We start from the raw sequence: 21059 nt of genomic DNA, 5'->3' as shown, positions 1-21059 counted from the left end.
TTTAAGTAATTTAGCATATTCTGTTAATTATGTCATATGTTACAAAAGCATTTTTTCCTACTTCTTGTGATACAACAATTTCATTAGGTAGTTATCTGACTCGAATGTGTATTTTTGACCTGTTGCATTATGTGATATTTTTCATAGGACCTTGTCAGTATACTTGGCTGACAAGAATTAAGACACAGAATTTACTTGAACCTAAATAATAGGCACTGAACTTGGATTTTGAAATTGATAAATCAGTTTTTCACAACCTTCAGACACAGTAGATAATAATTTTTTACAATTTTTCAAGCAGGCCATATTGTAAAATCTATAGCTAACCTTGCTATATTCCATTTATAAGATTTGTTGGAGTATTGTAAGTTATTATAATGTGAAATTTTTTTTATACTTCAATGTTTTTTTCAGCAAGCTCCAGAATTCAAAGTTCCCCAAATTTATGAAACTATGGACGTTCCAATTATTCGCAAATGGATAATTCAGAAGATAAAAATATTTCAAAAATCTGAAATAAGAGTTAATTTATTCAATGCATTAGTTGCACTAGGGGCACTTAATCTTGAAGGGTATTGGATACTGATTATTAGGTTGCTTTGATAGTTTTTTGAAATCAGCTTAACCTTGCCATGAAGTTCCATTTATATGATATGTTGGAGTAATGTAAGTTTTTATAATGTAATGTATATAAAAAATCTTATACTCTAATGTTGTTTTCAGCATGCCACAGAATTCAAAGTTCCACAAATTTATGAAACTAGGGATGTTACGATTATTCGCAAATGGATAGTTGAGAAGACAAAGACATTTCAAAAATCTGAAATAAGAGTTGATTTATTCAATGCATTACTTGCACTGGGAGCACTTAATCTCGAAAGGTATTTGATACTGATTATTAGGTTGCTTTGATAGATAATTCTTTTAATTCGCCAGTCTGATCCATGCTAACCATAAAAACATACACTAAATTGCGAGTATAAAAACTTCTATTCATTAAGTTGTCAAGCTTTCTTTTCACATGGTATTTTATGCAAATATATTGCAATTGAGATGAATTTTGAAATTTATTTACTCAAAGATTTGCATATCCATTCAAAACTTGCAAGAGCACTTGCAAAATACTCATGTTCCACTAAAATTTACCTACATCTACATGTATTTTATTATTAACTTTTGTTTTGGTTTATAAACTTTTTTTACAGCTGTATTCCAGAAACGTGGGGCAAAAGTCTTCTGAAAAAGGTCAAAACAGAAGCAGCCCGCCTCAGTGAACTCATCTACAATGCTGACCTTATTTTGAAACTAATTAAGGTATTTTTTCATGTATTCATGATTGTGATTTGATTTCTCAGTAATCGCGTGAAAAAAATTCACAACTTGTTACAATCGACCACATAGAAGAAAAGGATATATCAATCATTACTTGTGATATAAAGTTTTCTGCTAATAGTAGAATAAGCTGGTTCAACAATTGTTTTACCTCGTTTAATATTGCATTCAGGTTGAAGAAAGTTTGCCTGCCGAGGCTGGAAAATCACACACGCCTGGACGTAAGATTATTTCAAATTTAGTTTTATATTGGTCTAACTTCATGTTCAACTGTTGAGCATTCGATTTTCTGTATAAGGATGGTCTACAAAACTGTTCCACTGGCAATGACTATGTGTGCCACCCAAACGCATAATCTAAAACTATTTTTTTGGTTAACTACTATCTTACTTAATTTAGACTGTTATCCAGGATATAGGCTATGATTGCCATATGATTAGGTTTTGTTAACTTCAAGAAATCGTAATTACTTAAATATTATAAGCAACATTTTTAGCACGCAATATTAGAAAATACCTCAAATTGATGTATGAATATCTTCAGTAGGCCTACCTTCTTTAAAAACTATAATTTTAGAAATTTTTACATATTCAGGCCTTCAAATAAAAGTAATCCTCTTTTTCATGTATAAATAGATACATATCTTAATTTAAACCCTATCGACGGGCATTTTGTTTTTTAAAAGTTTGCTCATCCCTGAAACTTAATGATATGATAATGCCTCATGTCTGGTTATCAGATCACATTGAGTATTGGGATAATTAACCATTTTTGCCTCAGATGCATGGATCGTGGAAGAAGCCATAACCGACTAGCGGTTACGTAATTCACCCTACGGTGGCAAGCAGTCAAGCAATCCTCTCGCACATAATTATCCACATGAAATTCAAACCATCAGACGACCCATGTCGGGTGGTCAGTTGAGTTATGGCAAGCGTATTCCTAACACTTAACACGATGCGCCTGGACTAGTATTGTGTATTTTTGAGCTTCAAACATGTAGCGCTTTCATCGTGACTGCAGCAATGAATTTTCACCTAGTGTCAAAAGTGCTTGGAAGTAAATTCCACTTTGAGAGATTTCTATAGTGGCTCACTTATCACAATATTGAATTAAGCTGACCTTAATATAAATGATATCGTCGCTTGGATGATAGTGAAAGTTTAATTCAGACACCGAAGAAACACGACGGATTACTTAGTGGTTCATAAGTCATGGGTTCAGTATTTTTGCCTTATGCATATGTCCATCTCTGCAACACCCAAGTGCCACATCACAACTATAACTAAATCTATCAGCACAATGCCGTATTAAAACAGCGAAAACTAACAAAATAGGTAATCATATAGAACAGGGATGGCGAACCACTGATCCGCGGGTCACAAAGTGACCTACCGCGTTTTATTTGTGACCCACCAAGACATGAATAAAATGAAAAATCATACAAAACCGGCCTCAACTTAATCTAATAAACTAAACTATTATAAGGTACCGTCAGTTAGGCAGTTAGGGCTGCGATCACTCATATATATTCAAATTGTTAATTTCTGGGCCTGTCTGGTAATTTTCAAAACCCTCAAATCTTGGACGCATTTTTACACTGCTGTGTACCATTATTTAGCTATTGGCTCTGACATCGTTTATGACATAACAATGCAATTGATCAGTTAACTACTCGCAACGTCTTATTTTTTTCGGATATGCATCTGCAGACTGTTTTTAGGGGTTATACGAGAACTAGATGCTACTTTGCATTTTGTTAGTTTCTAGCCTACAATGCCGTTGAAAAAAAAAATCTTTCAGACTTGGAATAAAAACCCAGAAATCTAACATAACAATGGAGCAGTGTGAAAGTGCCTTAATGTAGTTGAAAGCTGATCGAAAAATATAACATTATCAGAGTGGAATTCCCCCCAAACTCTTTGTAACCATAAAATAATTTGCCGCATCATTCTAAACTTTTTGGGGTGATTCATATGCGTGTTTTCGTACTCTAATTTCATAAATTCGAGTGCCATAATAAGTCCCTGATAGAATTTCCGCATTGACAAAGCCCAAAACTACACCAACAGAAGCGTATAAGATTTGTTTCAGAAATTTCTTATATATACAAACATTGATTAAATATCTGTGACCCACTCTCTTCTGTTTCGCGATAAAAATATAATTTTTGACCCATTTATTGAAAAAGGTTCGCCCCCCTGATATAGATCAATCAAGTAAAAGTACCCATCATTTTTAGAAACTTTTCAAACACCTGCGACACCTACTCAACCTTCGCCTATAAAACAAAATGCTTCAAGAAGTACAGAGAAGCCAAAAACGCAAGGTGCAGTAATTATCTATATTAACTAACACGACGGATTCATGTATTTCTGCCCTTTGCATATGTTTATTGCTGCAACACCCAGCATCACGAATATAACTGGGTAAATTCATCAGCCATCATGTCCTATTAAAACAGCAACAACTAATAATATAGGTAATCATATATGGAACAATCAAATGAAAATACTCATTATTTTTAGAAACTCCACAAGCACCTCCTGGGACACCTACCCAACCTTCGCCTATAAAAGAAAATGCATCAAGAGCTCAAGAGAAACCAAAAACGCGAGGTGCAGTAATTATTTATATTAACTAGCAATACTTCTACCTAATTGGGAAAATTTTTGAATAGCGAATTCAACTTTGATTTTTTATTCATAGATTTTCAAATTATCATGTTAAAATAAAATATCTTATAATTTGAGATTGGGCACTACAGTCTTATAGAACATTGAACAAACTTTTATGAAAACTAAAAGGGCAAGCACAAAATTGAAGTCCTAAAGTGTCACATTTATGGCATTTTAAAGTCTTTTCGATTCATGATTAAGCTTGCAATAACTTGTGTGATGATTGGGCTCTTTAATATAGCAGAATGTTATACATAACACCCATCTAAGTTCATACATCTGAAAAAATACATCCAATTGGCGCGGCGGTGTTGCTCATCATGCTAAGCGTTAGAAAAACGCTTGCCACCGCACCTCTCATTACTCTGCGTGGTTTGCAAGTTCGAATCCTATGTTGGGATGGTCATGTGCGAGAGGATTGCTTAACTCCTCGTCGACGTAGGGTGGTTCACGTAACCGGTGGCCGGTTATGACTTCCTCCACCATCAAGTCCATGCTTCCGAAAACAAATAACCACGGTAACTAATCCCATACCCAGCATGGAATGGTAACCGGACGACAGGCCGTGGTTCGCCAAATGGTTAAGCTCTCTTATCGGTTTTCCTCTCCCCCGGGATAAATATGTAAATCCTATCCTATTTATTCTCATACCTATCCCGAACTATTGTGCCACTGCAATGGTAAAAATTTCAAAAGTTTTTTCTGCTTTGAAGTCATATTCTTTCTATTCTAAATTTTTGTGGGTTTTCTTTAAGCAATTTTTCATCAAAAATAAAATAAAACAAACAGAAAGATTCAATTCATAGAAAAATTAAATTTATTTTTCAGCTTAACATTTCTCTAATAAAATAGTGTGTATTGGTATATATAGGCATACATGAAGCCTATACACAAGTCTGCATCAATAGACATTAGAAAAAATCACCATTATTATAATTTGAGCTAAAATATGATAGAAGTGCTTATTCATTACTGTAAGTTTCTTGTAAGTAACGCTCAAACTGGTGAGAATAGCAACAAACCGGGTGTAACTAAAGCTGGAACAGAAGCTCTAGGAACTGGTAAAAATATTATAAAATAATATGCTGGTTGGATCATTAGTTTTTTCTAGAATGCTCATAACGGAATTCTAAATTTCAGAAGTTATACTACAGTGGCTGTGCTAAGACTACTATCAACTTTAAGTTTCAAGTTATGATAAATATAAATTGGCTTATTCGTCAATGTAAAGTATTTGTAATTTTCTGAATTCTATTCAATTTTTAGGATCATTGCCACAACCAAAACTAAACAATGCTCAAACTGGCAAAAATAGCAACAAAACAGATGCAAAAAGAGCTGGGACAAGTGTCCCAAAGCCTCCAAGACCAGGTAAAAATTTAAAAAATCATGTGTACCTTAGATAGTTAGTTTTTACTAGAATGTTTGTTACAGAAATCATAATCTTCAACAATGATTCGATACTGTCTGGGCTAAGACAAAATGTATGTATTTCAAGTTCAAAATTCTCAAGATAAAATTCCCAATCAACGTGTAGCCAAAATTAGACCACATAGAAAGACCCACATACCATTACACATGTATATAAGATAAGTTCCCTAATCCAATTCCTGAAATTTGTCACAACATTATTACACAATTGGATACTGATGGCATATGGTTTTGTAAAATTGAAAGTAAAATTCAGGCCATTGCGCAATTTTCTGAAGTTACAATTAAAGTGAGATGGGACTTCAAAAAAAAAATGCATCTCAGACATGATTAAAATTGCTTAGTATACTATTTTAATCAGATTGATATTAAACACATGCAAATTTATAATTCCACTATCACAGATAAGGCTGATATGTCTCAAACAAAATCCATCGAAACACTACCTACCAAGCCAGGATCAGAGACTTCTCACAAACCATTAAAAAATGGTAAATTACTTTCCCTCAATAGGCTTTTACAATGATAATGTTGTAATGTTTTCATTGGCATCTGAAAACTATACTTCATCATCTAAACTAGACTGTATTGAAAATGCTTATCAAATGTACAAAAAAACAAATGCAAGCTTAATTAACCGAATAACTTGGTTGTATAGCTTAAGACTGAATAGTATTCCTTTGCTTGTTAGTTAAAAAGACCACATGTGGAGGGTATGAGGTCGTTAATTTTATTAGATACATGTGGCATTTCCTGCTAATCAATTAATATTTTTACCTGCGTGAACAACTAGAACGAGAATATCCGAAGACTTATCGATCGAAACTGCGGTTTCGATTCATGACTCTATAGTGACACCGCGTGTCCCATCACTAATTAAAAAATATCTTGCTAATTATGCGACATAATTCATCCAAAATCAATAGGCTTCTGTTCCGAGATACGATGAATGCACATGCAATATTTGGAGCAGATTCAGCCCCGCGTTCGTGAGTTATCGTCCGAATCTAACAGAAAAACAAACAAACAGACAAAAACCTGTTAACATACTTACCGATCTTAAGATCGATAAGTAATAATGAAACTTTTACGATGCAATTGTGCTGCTATACAAAGACCAATTATACTGTTCACTTTTTCTTATTTGCTACATTATTGCTTTGTTCATTATTAAATAATAATTCATTATTAAATGATGATGAATTCTTCAGATATACGTATTTATTTTTTAAGTACAGAAAAATAGAAACGCAGCAACAACGCAAGTTGCATAATGAAATTTTCAAGATGACTGACTAACAGAATTGCTTTATCATAGCCCTATAAAATATATTGCTATGACTTTTGATGTAAAGCGATAAGTCGGTAGTCAAGGTAGGCAAGCGACTCGATACTCAAACATTTCGGTAGTTGACCAAAAAATTCCAGTCAAAAATGCTGCGATACTTGAATGGAAATTCGGTGTTGCTAAGATGACTTCATGCGAACAAATCGAAACTGCCACAAGGTGCGCAATTTTTGATGAAATTATCTTATATAAAAATCGAATCTCATATAGACCACAATATTTGCTCAAACGTACAAAAAATGATACAACATTTCATTTATGTTTTTTAAAAATTGTTGACAGAGGCCTTGCAACATTCGCAAACTCAGATTTGTTACCTATCAATACTATCTACAATCATTGTTTCTTTCCCTAAAAATTTTCACAGTTAGAGTCACTCTTGCTTCCCGACCGAAGGGTTGGCACAAAGCTTAGATTCATAAAGTAAAAAATACTGCAAAACAAGCAGAGGGTTCTAATGGAACACTTATAAGCTGAAACCTGTAGCCGAGGTGGCAAACATTTTTCGTTATATGGGTCACCTATTTTATATTATAAAAAGAAACATTATGTTATTGTGTAGTCGAGAGATGTACAAATGCAACACTTGTAAAATGAACAAATAACTTCCACTGATAGTTTGAGAGTTACTGAGAGTTTCACCTTGAGAGAAATCGACCGACTAGCGGTTTTTTTGAACCACCTTAAGGCAGAGAGGAGTCCAGCAATCCTCTCGCAAATAACCATCGAGAGTAACAGAGTAATCAAAATGGCAAGCGTATTCCTAACGTTTAGCACAATGACAAAACTTCTTTTTCTTACTTATTGAATGCATCTTTCCTGCTCATTATCTTTGAAGTTCTGCTGTATGTCAAAAAGTTGAATGCAATAGCTTTGCTGCTAGTAGCCAGGTGATTTTTTGCAATAATTTGCCACTTGACAGTACATCAAATACTATGATGAATTACTTTGTAACCTGACGGTCAGTCGTTCATCATTCCACACTACATCTTGTCACATGTAACTGAATTCCTCAGAATCAAACTGGGCAAACCTTGTATAAAGCTGATCACATAGAAAAATCAAGTAAAAGTACTTATCATTGTTTTTAGAAATTCTTCAAACACCTGAGACACCTACCCAATCTTCACCTATAACAAAAAGTGCATCAAAGAATAAAGAAAAACCAAAACCTAAAAGTAATGTAACTATTTATATCACTCATTAACACTCTTCTAGTTAAATTCATGAAATTAAGAAAAAAGTTTGTATACTTGAATCCTGCATGAGTCTTGAGAAGTGTCACATCAATGATGGAATATCTGAAATAAAATCAGATTTGCTACTATCAAAATCTACGTTTCAAGCTGTGTTAAGATAGGCATATTCCTCAATGTTAATTCTTATTCGTAATAAATTTTGAGGTTTATTACCGAGACCAAAACGAGATAGAACTGGCAAAAATAGCAACAAAACCGATGCCACAAAAGCTGGAACAGAGGCCCCAATGTCTCCAAAAACTGGTAAAATTCAAAGAAATAATAATATATAGGATGAGTAGTTACTGTAATTATTAATAAAATGGTCATTGCAAAATTTTAAAATCATCATCAATGATGCCATAGGGGCTGAGCGTTAGGCAATGATTGTCTCAGATTCTTGTCTCAGTACAGTGTGTAAATCATATTCGGGCCCTCGCGGCCCCCCTTTAATATATATATTGAAATTGTTGGCGGCTCTCGTTCACGTTAACAATGCTAAACAGTTTAAAATATGCATTTTTGATATTTCATTGACACAGCTAATCTTCAGCTATTAGTATGTCTACTCAAAAACAAGCACTTATTTACCCAGATTACTCATTTATTCAATGTAATGGGTATGAATGCTTTTTGCTGCATAGCAAGTCTAGCCTTGGCGCAACATTTTTTTTATGTAGGCCCAAATGATGAATTACAATGTCTGGGTACCGACGGCCTGGTTCTTATCCGGAATTGTTCATTTTTATTGATCAAACTTAGCATTAGCATTGCGAACCAAATTATCAGGGAAGAACTCATGGCGCACCTACACGGAAAATAAACAATTTTGTTACTGTTAATATGTACTTTATGCCTCTTTCGGTTTATAAACATGTAGGCCTAATGAGTAAAGGCAATAAGTTAACTTTTCCTTATCTCTGCATAGTATTTCAATTCCTAAAAAATCACTCAAGTGCTAAAAAATCACTCAAGTTCGATAAACTCGGTTCAGCAAATGAACAAACTGCAGCCTACGAAATTGAAGCACGTAGGGTTTACCTCTACTGTTACGTAAAAGTGGACCCTACGTAACAGAAAGTAAACGATATAAAACGGGAAAATGAATTTAATAAACGCCACATTTGCAATAATGAGAAAGTGTGAAACCATAAAACATTTAGAATAAATAAAATATACGATAAGGGCTCACTTAGCGAATCGCTTTTGGGAACCGCTAGCTTGGTGATTAGAGCTGCTTTGTTATGCGAGTACGAGCAAATCGGGTCTTACGATCAGAAAATGCATTGTTATGCAAGCGCGATGATTCTACCGTATTTCCCCGAAAATATGACCAAGCCTGAATTTTAAAAATGATTTTAATATCAGCCCTACCCTTAGAAATGACTTAGTCAGTCGATAGCGCAATTTTTTTTTCGTCCTAGTCCCGTGGAAGTGCGTTGTTTCAATTTTGCCAGGGGTCGAAAAACTTCGTGATGTAGGTATAATAATTTTTGTTCTACACTATTTCCAATAATTGTGCTTTGAATCAAGAGACTGAAAAAGAAAAATAGATATAGTACTTTGTGTACAATTGGTGTTCTCTTTGTGGCCCCTAAAATTCGTTTCGCGGCCCCTAGTTTGGGAAGCCCCGCCATAAAGTATATTTCACATCTTACTGATAGTAAAAATAATATTAACTTTCATTGTAATTGCAGATCCAGACGTTGCAGATAGAAGGGCCAAAGAAACATTTCAAGAAAGATCTTCAGCAGGTATCCGAGTACAACACATACTTTTATTGGAAAAATATTTATAATAATGGAAACATTTTTATTCATATTGTAGTAAAAATATTGTTATGAAAATTTCATCTTAGAATTACCTGGTGCTGGTGGTTAATGTTCTCATCACAAATATTTGATCATAGATATTTAATGTAATTTAGAGTGAGAAATTAGTAAAAAACAGACATCTTTTCCAGAGTAGTTTTGAGAAATAGTGAAAATTTATTTTCCCATTCCAGACAGTTCATCACTAACACCACTAAGAAGAAGCAATCGAATCCGGATACAAAGGCATTTATCAGAAAGTGGTTAGAAACAATTATTAGCCGTGATAAATTACTACATGTCAATCTGTTAATATAATATTATGTTTTTTCAACCAAGTTTGTTAGATGAAAGAAGGCAAAAAGCAATTGATTGCCTGTTTGAAAAAGAAAGGCAAAATTAAGGATGAAAAATTCCTCACAAAGGACTTATAAGAAAAAAATAGTGTTATTTTATTGGGCATGTTTTGAGATTGAATCAAATAGTCTGGTTGGTGACCGCATTGAGGTTAAAGAATCATAAACTTTGTACTGATACCTGCAGTCCCTCTTATTTTAGCAAAAAAAGGTTAAAAAGCTATCTCTTTTTTTGTGCATCAGGGCTAGACCAGATGAATCAAACGCACAATGTATCAAATTTGCAATTAAGTCAGGGAGTTTTAACAAAAAACAAAGGTATTATTTTAAAAACAAATTTTAGGGTTTGAATATTATTTACCAAGTTAATGGTATTCGCGGAAACTCTTATGGAATCTTCTGTTTATCAATACTGTGAAACATAGTTTGTAGAATGATATGAATAATCTGTATTAGACTGTACCAATACAGTCTTTCTTAATAAAAAATGAAATTTATTTTCACCAGGGTCAATAGACAGGGCGTCATGGGGAGGTCATCGCCGAGATCCACTTGATAGTGCAACAAAATCAACTTCTGTTGTTCCCCCTGAAACTGGTAATTAAAATGCATTTTTAGGTTGGAGCATGTTCTTAAATACATTTTGTATAAAGTATCAGAATAAATATGAATTAGTAAAGTTATAGCATGCTCAAAATTCTAGAATGCCATGTGGTTAAACAAGCAATGATAATACAGTTTTATGTTAGGGTAGGAGATAGGATTTTCATATCCATCCTGCTGGATAGCGAAATTGGCAACTTAATCAAATGATAAATCACACTTTCTTGTCTGGTTACCAGTATATATTGAGCATTGGAATATTTTTCATAAATTGTTTGTTTCGAATGTGTATTTCTAACACTTAGCACAAAGGGGCTGATGTCGTGGGATGCAAGTAATTGTTGCTATAAATTAATTGACATTCAAATTATGATAAAAAGAATGCTTGATTTAACGGTGAGTGGTTCTAAGACTTTAGGAAGTAATAACCAACTAATTATTGAAAATATTTCTGAGTTTGTTACTCAAACTTTTGTTTTATGAATTACCATACTTTTTCCCATTTTATGAAGCTTTTATTCTGTTAATGACTTAATGCTATTGTTGATCATTGAAATATCTGTCAAGAACCCTTAACTCTTTTATGTTAATTAATGTCAGTAAAATAATATCATTCAACTTTTGTTTTATTCTTTTCTATGTATATATAAAAACTGCCAAAAAGTAACATTTTCTCCTTTGTGTACAGAACAAAGAAATTTATATGAGCCATGGAACACTCCAGCCAAATCAAGAGCAATGCATATCAGAGAGTATCAAGTTGAAAGTATGTTAGTCTTAATATTAATCAACACTTTTTTTCTCTCCAAAGCTGTGATTCCATTCTGGATCTTTTGGGTTCTTTAGTTGATCAATACATTGATCAACTCACGTTTTTTTACCAGGATATTCTTTAATTCTTTAGAAATTACCTTTAAATAAAGAAGTCAAAATAAGACATTAAAAAGTGGAGAACTGTAATATTAAAAAAAAAATTTTTGACTTTTAGTATATCTTTTTTTTCATGTGATAATGCAATGAGCAATGAGTTAATTTGTGTGACTAATCTACAGTACAGCTAGTGAGTAGCAAACAAATCAATTGAGAAAAATTAATTTGATGCTCGTCATATTCAATTAATGACATTTCAGGTCAAGAAATCATAATTCGAGTTGCAGTATCAGATGTCCAATCAGATGAAAAAGTTTGCATATCAGTTGGACAAAATTACTGGGAGATGGATTATCTTGAGTAATGATTTTTTTAGTTGAAACAAATGTTAGAGTGATATTTGGTGACGTTCATACAAGATTATATTATAAGAATGGAATTGAAAAAAAAAATAGTTTTTAGTGTAATTTGTATCTTGATGGAACTTTTCTCCATTTTAAATTACCTACAAACAAAGTCCTAATATGCTTTAGGTTTATAAGCTGCTTAGTAACATTAATAAGCAATATTATTATTATACTGTATTTCTGCTTTCTTTAATCGGAAGCTGACGTGCTGTGATATGTTGTTTAGTTTGCGCTACTCATGTGCCAATCCTCTTTCCTCTTATTCTTTGACTGATTAAATAAGTATAATATTTACCCCCCAATTTTTTTTTTACGTTTTTTGCTAAGTATATATTATTCTATTACTATTCTCATGCCATTACTTGTTTATAAATAAATTATAAATTCGTACATCGTTTCTTGCATAACAGACAGAAATATCTGAATATAATATGCTTGTAGCACATAAAATAGTGTGAGTGTGAACTCTGAAATGTACTTTTTATAGAGATGATGTGTATACTATCAATTTACCTTGGGAGAATCAACTTGTATACTGGTACACAGTATATAATGACAAAATCCATGAACATATATACGAAACTATTCCTGGGAACCGAATAGTATACACCTATCAGAGTGAGTAGAGCAATAGAAATAGCAGAAAATTTATCGAAATATTGTATATGTATACTATATTTAATTAACATTTCCCTCGAGATCTTGTTACTAAACACTTTTTTCTTAATTCAATCACCATAAAAAATCAATATGACTTTTTGTGTTGATTGCTGACAAATCTTTGTCTTGACAAATCAAATTAGAGAACGTTAGAAGATGTGACATTAAATGAGTTAATAAAACTAAAAACTGCTGGCATACGTATTGTGAAATGACATGATGATTAACAAAACCAACAACCAACCCTGCCATGCTTTATCAAACCAAAATTAAACCACACATTTACAAAAATCAGTTTTTTACAAGCCAAAGAATGATCAAGTTTATTTTCGTGCCTGTAAATGTTTTGCCAGAATATGTATGTCTCTTGACTAATTTTGACTATGATAAATTATTATTTTGTAAAGACTAAGATATTTCAATGTATAAGAGAAATAAACAAAATGGAGTTATTTTCATTCATGTCTATTTAAAAACATTCGAGTGTAGAAATACTGATTTGCAATATTTGTTGTTGACATTTTAAACTAAAAATGGTGAGGACAGACTGAGTTTAGTTAGACTATGTATTATGTATATTTTATTTGCTGAATTAATTTTGAACTCTCCCTCATTTGTGAAAAAAATGAAGGTGACTAACATGTCTTGGCGTCCTATCTTTTTCTCAGATTCGTATATATTTGATGTTGCATTCTTCCACAAACACAAAGTCATGCCTCATTCATTTCATTGGGGAGAGTTGCTTTCAAAACTTTTACCGATGTCTGGTAGTGATATTTTCATATCCAGAATACTAAGGATTGAATTAATGGGATGGTTGAATCAGATAACGACTGGATGGAGTTTTGCAAATTCTTCTTATCAAAAAGTGTATGTGAACAAACAGGTAAAATACTGCATTCCATTTAAATATTCATTAAGAAAGATCTTGGTTTAAACATAAAATGTAAAATAGTGATAACAAAATAATCACAATATCTTTGTAGACGATGTATATCTATGGCGTTTGTGAAGGATAAAAAATTTACCTATCTGACTGAAAGATACATTGTCAAAACGATGCATGTTAGATGGAAATTGTGGTGGTGAACTGTCAATAAATATTTTAAATACATTTTCCCATACTGAATGTATGTAAAATGTCCATGACGGTAGATTGGCAGACATGTACAATATTTTGAGTTGAATCTGAGATAGTGCTTTAAATGACAGTTTGATTGGAACGAAATCATATTGTTCTTGACACAATTTTTTTGTTCAAAATTAATGGGTGCAGGTTCTCATTTATATAAAATATAAATACTATATATAAAAGATTTATAGTCAATTGTAACATATTTCAGACATGCGAGTCTTCTTTAATTGATTGGTTACAACATTTAAAGAAGCATGAAAAACTTTTGGGAACTCTATCCCTGATGGTTGCGATGAATAAACTCAAATGCAAACCAGGTGATGAACTGATGAAGTGCATTGTAGAAGGACTGTATTTTAACTTCTTTGAAACAGATAAACAAAGACAGCTCCTTACACTCATAACAACTATTTTTCTGGATAAATACTTGTAAGTATTGAAGATGTGTGTGAATCTTTCACAATATTGCTTTCTGATTTGCCCTAAATGATGGAATATGTTTCTGAAAAAACCTAAAAATTGTATGTTGTACAAAGTAGATTCATAATTCCTGCTTGCCAAATTTATGTTCATTAAAAAAAAGTGCATTTAATTTAAGAGTCAATAGAATAGTTGTGCCTGGAAAACTAATACTGTTCATATTTCATATGAGCTTCTTCTCAATTATAGTTTTACATGGATTTGTATAAAGATTACGATACTATACATGTACCAATATGATCTTTGTGCATTGCTCTTTTTTTAATCAGATCCCCGGAGAATCTTTCAAAAATGATAATGGAATTGCTACAGACCTGTTACCTTACAAATACGAATTGGCTATTAGCTCTTCCGCTATGCCACTTTGTAAAGCAAGGTCGACATTCTTTGATGAATGCAAAACCTGATGAAGCAAGACAATTAGCATTTTTCTTGAATGATGTTAGTAGAATTATGATGGAGGATTTCCCATTTTCAAAAAAGGAATTCACGTCAAATTATCAAGAGTAAGATATTCTATAGTGGTCTAATCTAGCAAATCTAATAAAATACTGAAATAAATATTACTATGTTTTATTATCGTTTTTATTTTATTTGCAGGTGCCTTGTCAAAATTGCCCCCCAAATTCAGGAAATTCAAACTAGTCATCCTTGGATAACACATCTGTACCAGGATACACTCACTACAGATTCTCTTATTAAACTGTTGAAGGGAAATTCAGAAATTCTCAAAAGCTTTAGGCTGGATAAAACTTTACACGAGATAGCACAATTTATCGAAAAAAGATTTAAATCAAAAGTGAGTACAGTAGGTAATAGTAAAAAATTAGCGTTCATCAGACTGGTTGTGTGTCAATATTGTTCTTGATTACCTTACATCAGTGGTTCCCAACCTATTTTGGCTCGCGACCCCCTTTGGTGGTTTACACATACCTCGCGACCCCACGTCTCAAATTCTTACTTATCAATAAAATAGGCGGCAAAGTGAATATTGTGTAATTTAGTTTTTCAAGCAGCAGTTTTACTCAATGTTGCGACTGGCATTGAAACCGCCAACTTCGTAATTCGTGGTTGAGTTTCAAACAAAGCTAATGTCATTTTATCCTAGACAAGGTTAATGTCGACGAAAAAATTCTGAATTTTTCGTGCAGTATTTGGAAAGCTTAGTCTCATTGCACAAGACACACGGCGTCTTCTCAATACCGCTGATGATGTAGGATGTAAAACCGAACTTCAAAAAGTCTTCCCCATATTGTCGCTTCTTCGCCATGGAAAATAAAATAACGGAATTATAACGTTACTGCAGAATGTATAATAATCTTCACGTTGAAACAACATAGACTACAAGCCAACCCTGCTGTAAGCCCCTGGTATCGAAATCCCGGAGTTCCATAGCATTGCTTCGAAGCCCGAGCGTTTAACAACTTATTGCGGTGCGCGGAAATGCGGACAAGTTCGTGTGACTTCACAATGGCTAACATGCCATAAACATCTTGCTTCGTTTGCTTGGTTTTCAAGCAAGGAGGGACATTCTGGAGTCTTACGACAGCTAGTGGAAATCTCTCGGAGGCAAACGAGTGTACATTCAAGACTTCTTTGCTTTCTATTAATAATATTTAACCTAAAGCTTTGTATTATTTTCTACTGTTTTGCAAGACTCCAGGTTGGGGACCACTGCCTTATATGTCATTTTGTCAGATATGATGCTGATTTTGACGAATTTGTAAGTAGTTGCAGGTTATTGTGTGTATCTGCGAATATCTAAAATTTTGTCTGTCAATTGTTACATTACAAGTGGTTTTATTAATCATATGGAAATGCTGGATTTATAACTTATATATAATATTGAAAATCTATTTTATGAAATGCATTCATATAATCGATTGCTAGGGAAACGATTAAACAAGGACATAGTCAAGAATATAACCTTTCAGCGCCTGTAGATGTCTATCACCAAGCTTCTTCAGAAGTCGATGACTCACACATGTATTTAGAAAATTTTGATTAATTTATTTTATGAACATAATACCAACCAGCCATATATTGGCTAAAAAATTATTCTTGACTACCAACTAAAATGTTTTTGGTCGTTTCATTGAATTGGTTTCTTATATGATGACCCGGTTGGTCAAAAATGCGAGTTTTTTAAATGCTTTCAAATATCTACAACGAGAAATATATGTCAAGTTTACTAATGCACTTTAGGCAAAAGACCATGCTTCAAAGATTATTGATCTATCAGAAATGCTTTTTAAGGACATATTTGAATATGCAGGAATCAACCAATACGACAGGTACTTCTTGGCAAATATGCATTATCACTTGGCTACCTCATACTTTTCTGATAAAAATGATATAAGATGATGATTCTTGTGTCAACTATTTGTATCAGATCGCAAATTTAGACAATGGCAAATTTAAACAACTTCTATGAAAAAACCTCATTTTACACGTAAATTTTTGTCAAATGATTTTTGTTATTGTGCAGAAAATTCTCTGAAGATAAAATTGAAGACTGTGTATTGATTATGATGGCGATGCTCTCTACATTATCTGCATCACTTAAGAAATCGGAAAGCAAACATAAGATATATATTCTGTTCTGTTCAAAGATTGCCAGCCTTATCTCTCACTGGTCTACTATGCTCACAGCATTGGTAACACAAATTTTGTCTAATGAAATCTGATGTGGTAAAAAAACTTGATACTTTAATTTAACTCATTTGATATCAACTCAAATAATAAAATTTTTTAGACATTAATTAGGATCAAATATCATATCGTCCATAATTATGTAAAATATTTAAAAATAATATTTTTTACACTATATTCAACTATTTAATTATTTTAACAGAATAAGAAGTTTACAGATGATTCTACAAGTGGGTTGGTACTCGATTTGCAAGCCTATGTTCTTAAAAAAATTGCAGGATATGATCCATGTCTTCCGAATAATCTGCGGGTAATACTTCATAATGCATTTGATTCACAATAGATTTGTATGAATCAGATAAAAAATAATTAATTTTTTCAAATGAGATCAAAATTTGAGTTTACCAATATTATGCAAGCCCAACCATAGAAGCTTGTTTAGTCAATTTTGAATTGTGCAGGGGAAATATAAATTTTTTTCTATAAACGTATCGACTCACCATTAAAATTTTACAGAAACAATGCAAAATTTCATTTTACTGTGTTCTTATAGTTCTTTGACAATCTGCTGAAAATCAAATGGCATGAAAAATATGAAAAACAGTGGGTGGAACTCATTCAAACTCAAATAAACACAAATATTGACCAGGTATGCTATGTGAATGTTATTTCACATTTACAGAGATACGATGAGGCTTGACTAATATATACTATTGTATTGCTACAACTTGTTTGATTCACTATTTCTGGGGAAAATGATTTGAATTATTTTTAATATGAAGAGTCATAGTAACAAGCTTCAATTTGCACTTTTCACTCAATACAAGGCTCGTTACAAGAACGAGTAAGGTGATATTATACAGGGTGTTAAAAAAGTAACGCAAAATAATTCTTTATTGCTACAAATCACGTCTCAAGTAGCAATTCCATTTAAACTTCTAACAAACTTTAGAAAACTAATTCATCATTCTTGACTCTCAACACACTCAGTTTTAGATTCTTGTTTTTAAATTCTGATTCTGGTTACTAGAGTTACTATCACAGTTGTGTATATCAAAAAAATATTTTATTTGGTGAGAAATTACTACTCATCAAGATATAATGCACCTGAAGTGCAATGTGGAACCAACCTCATGTTTTCACAATAATAAGACTTATTCGTAAATCTGAAGCAAGTGGATCTGTTTCAGATGAATCGCTGTGAGCAGGCTTCGAACCTGCGCTGGAATGTCCCATCAGATTTCAAGTTAAACGCCTTAATCACTCGGCCATCACAGCTGACAATTGAGTCATGCTCTCTTTCTTGCTTCATATTTCTAGGACGAGAGTGATGAAACTTACAAACGAATAATGTAATTCATATTTAAAACCAGTTCAATGCGAATTATGAAATAAATAAAACATTCAAAGATTAAATTTTGCGTTACTTTTTAAGATTAAATTTTGCAAAACTTTTTTTTAACCTACCAAGGAATAAATTTTGCGTTGCTTTTTTAACATCCAGTATTTCGAAAAGATTTATTCATACCCAATGTATTAGACGACCCGTGTTTTGTCAAAGGTCATGATAATTTGAACCAAGATTTCCAAGCTGCGAAGCCAATCTAGTTATGCCCACTGCCACATTCACTATATTCTAATTTGTTGGGATATTGGATTTTATCCTCACTAGAAATAATGAGGAATGGTTTTTAATCAATAATTCCAAGTACAATTTAGATGTGAATATTTTATTTCATTTTGTAATTTATTAGCAGCTCTTCAGAGTGAAATGATTTATCACAAGACATTAATGGCCGGGCATGCAAGGAGCTATATAGGACTTGATAACTGAATTAAATAAGGAATGGAAATTCGGTTCACAAATATAAATGATTATTCAGCTCCACAAATTATAAGATTACTTTTAATAGTAGTTTGCATAATGTAAATTATCACCTAATTTGATTTGTTATTACCTTTATTGAAAAAAACAACACTAAAATTACACTATGTTCTTGACAATATACTATAGCACTTATTCTTTTTTTATTATTTTTGTTGGTGGACATTCATGGCATTTTTTGTTATGTACAACTCGTTTGTCCATAGTCTACTAATACTGGGAAAAATACACAATAGCAGACTTCTGTAATACCATTTTTTATCACTATATTGATGTATTAAATATGCATAAAATTTTCAGAAGGAGATAGTGGTTCACGTCTGATAAATAAATATTAAAGTATAAAAATATTTAACACAGAAATGGGTAAAGGCTGATGAAAAGTATTTTAAGTTTTTCACACAAACAATTCTGGAAGGGGATTTCTGTGATGAACTGGAACACTGTTTTATTGAGAAAGCATTGGACAGCGCAGCTGAAGTTTTGCGTGGAGATGAGGTAAAACAAATTGCATGATGGACATTTGCCTTTTTTTGTATTCACAGCAAATGATCAAATCAAAGATGTTTCAGACCTAAATAAACTGCTAGTGTTACATTACATAACGTAATGCCACTAAAACTCATTACTTGATTATTTTACCAGACAATCATTTCATTTTACCTGGTTATTAATGGATTAGTAATTGACAATGGTAAATTCCATATTTTGATATGCCTAATTATCTATGTGATTTTATTAACAGACATCTGAACCAATGAAAATATTTTGTGGATTTGGCCAGATCTTTGGTTCACAGAATAATAATTCAGTCATAAAATTTGTTGAAAAACTGTTCATTAAAGGAATCGAAACTCATGGTTTAGTTAAGAAAACATCAACAAAGAATATCTTAAAATTCATTTGTGAATGGCCAATATCTCTGAGCTTCTTTGAAATTATCTGTAAGTATTATTTGTTGTCAAACAATTTGCTGAGAGATAAAATACTCAATAATGCGGAAATTCAAAAATAAAATATTGCAATTGGTTTGAATAAAATATAATACAACCTATAAATTCAATAATAGATCAGAAAGATCCATCCAAATTCAGATTCAGACGTCATGTATAAATTTCAAGTATATTAAGAGTATTTTTGACAAAATGTTTGTAAATATTGCCTTATGCAATATAACGAAAATATAGAATGAAATGTTCAATAATGTGTATATCAGAGAAATGACTAAAACGAATTAATTTCTTATGTTGCAGATCGTAATAATGCCCTTGACTGTTTACCAAACGCCAGACCTACCATAATAATGATTGAGCAAAGATGTGAAACATTCTTAGCCTCTCTAGAAGAAAGAAATGTTGAAATAAATGAGTTAAACATTGTTCGAAGCTACCATTCAAAAATTTGTCAATTTCTTCAAACTATGTTTTCAGTAAGTATCAACTGATACAACTGTTATCGTAAATACAGCAAAGCCTATCACTGGTGATAGATATTTCTCAATAAAAGACAAAATGAAGAATTGAATTAACATGCATGGCATGGAAATAATATAAAAAAGTTTTAAATTGAAAATGTGCATTTTTTATCCAACAGCAAACAGCATTTTACACTCAAATATTTATAGATTTGTTGTAATTATTCAGTAAACATGCTAACATACCGTAATATAATTATCGCTGGGACATACAATACAGGCAAACCTTAAGCATCATGTCAATTATACTCCATTTTATTCTCTTTCAGTGATTCAGGAATATTCTTTAAAATTACAATCGAAGAATTTAAACCTGTAAAACTTCTTAAGATTAGTTACTTTGCTTTAGCAGTTCATCACGTTTTGCATGACTAACATAAATGGTTATCTTTTATTGTAAATTGGTAATAATGCAACAGATATGTACAGTATTTTCCTGTCTGTGCTAAGAAAACTAAATATATCTAATTTATTCCTTCATTTTATCAGTATATAAATTCTTACTTTTATCTTAGAAAACTTTGGGCACTGGCACCGAAAGTTTAGAAATAGAAATTGGAAAAATGCAGAAAAAATTGGATAACTTTATCAAGGAGCATGCAAGTTGTAAAACATTTTGCAAAATGTGCTCACTGATAAAAGGTTTGTGAGTTTTTACAATATTCAAGTTTGCTTCAAAAAGCTTATATAGGAACTATG

General features: G+C 32.2%; 1 protein-coding gene across 1 annotated transcript in view; it reads left to right on the top strand.

The window, feature by feature from the left end:
* Nucleotides 1–21059, top strand: part of LOC120337578 (E3 ubiquitin-protein ligase rnf213-alpha-like) — a 53992-nt gene that overhangs the window by 2626 nt on the left and 30307 nt on the right. The window contains exons 5-31 of the mRNA XM_078116843.1: nt 724–881; nt 1206–1314; nt 1505–1553; nt 3575–3661; nt 3861–3950; nt 5277–5381; nt 5846–5932; nt 7881–7967; nt 9725–9781; nt 10033–10101; nt 10438–10512; nt 10702–10791; nt 11486–11563; nt 11928–12027; nt 12562–12692; nt 13403–13620; nt 14078–14298; nt 14619–14855; nt 14950–15148; nt 16555–16643; nt 16838–17006; nt 17204–17311; nt 17555–17650; nt 19247–19384; nt 19632–19830; nt 20140–20315; nt 20876–21002. Coding sequence (XP_077972969.1) covers nt 724–881; nt 1206–1314; nt 1505–1553; nt 3575–3661; nt 3861–3950; nt 5277–5381; nt 5846–5932; nt 7881–7967; nt 9725–9781; nt 10033–10101; nt 10438–10512; nt 10702–10791; nt 11486–11563; nt 11928–12027; nt 12562–12692; nt 13403–13620; nt 14078–14298; nt 14619–14855; nt 14950–15148; nt 16555–16643; nt 16838–17006; nt 17204–17311; nt 17555–17650; nt 19247–19384; nt 19632–19830; nt 20140–20315; nt 20876–21002 — 3349 coding nt within the window. The remainder of the gene's footprint in view (nt 1–723; nt 882–1205; nt 1315–1504; nt 1554–3574; nt 3662–3860; nt 3951–5276; nt 5382–5845; nt 5933–7880; nt 7968–9724; nt 9782–10032; nt 10102–10437; nt 10513–10701; nt 10792–11485; nt 11564–11927; nt 12028–12561; nt 12693–13402; nt 13621–14077; nt 14299–14618; nt 14856–14949; nt 15149–16554; nt 16644–16837; nt 17007–17203; nt 17312–17554; nt 17651–19246; nt 19385–19631; nt 19831–20139; nt 20316–20875; nt 21003–21059) is intronic.

This window comes from Styela clava, chromosome 10, assembly GCF_964204865.1.
Source record: "Styela clava chromosome 10, kaStyClav1.hap1.2, whole genome shotgun sequence".
NCBI classification, from domain to species: domain Eukaryota; kingdom Metazoa; phylum Chordata; class Ascidiacea; order Stolidobranchia; family Styelidae; genus Styela; species Styela clava.
This window is presented reverse-complemented; position numbering and strand designations above follow the sequence as displayed.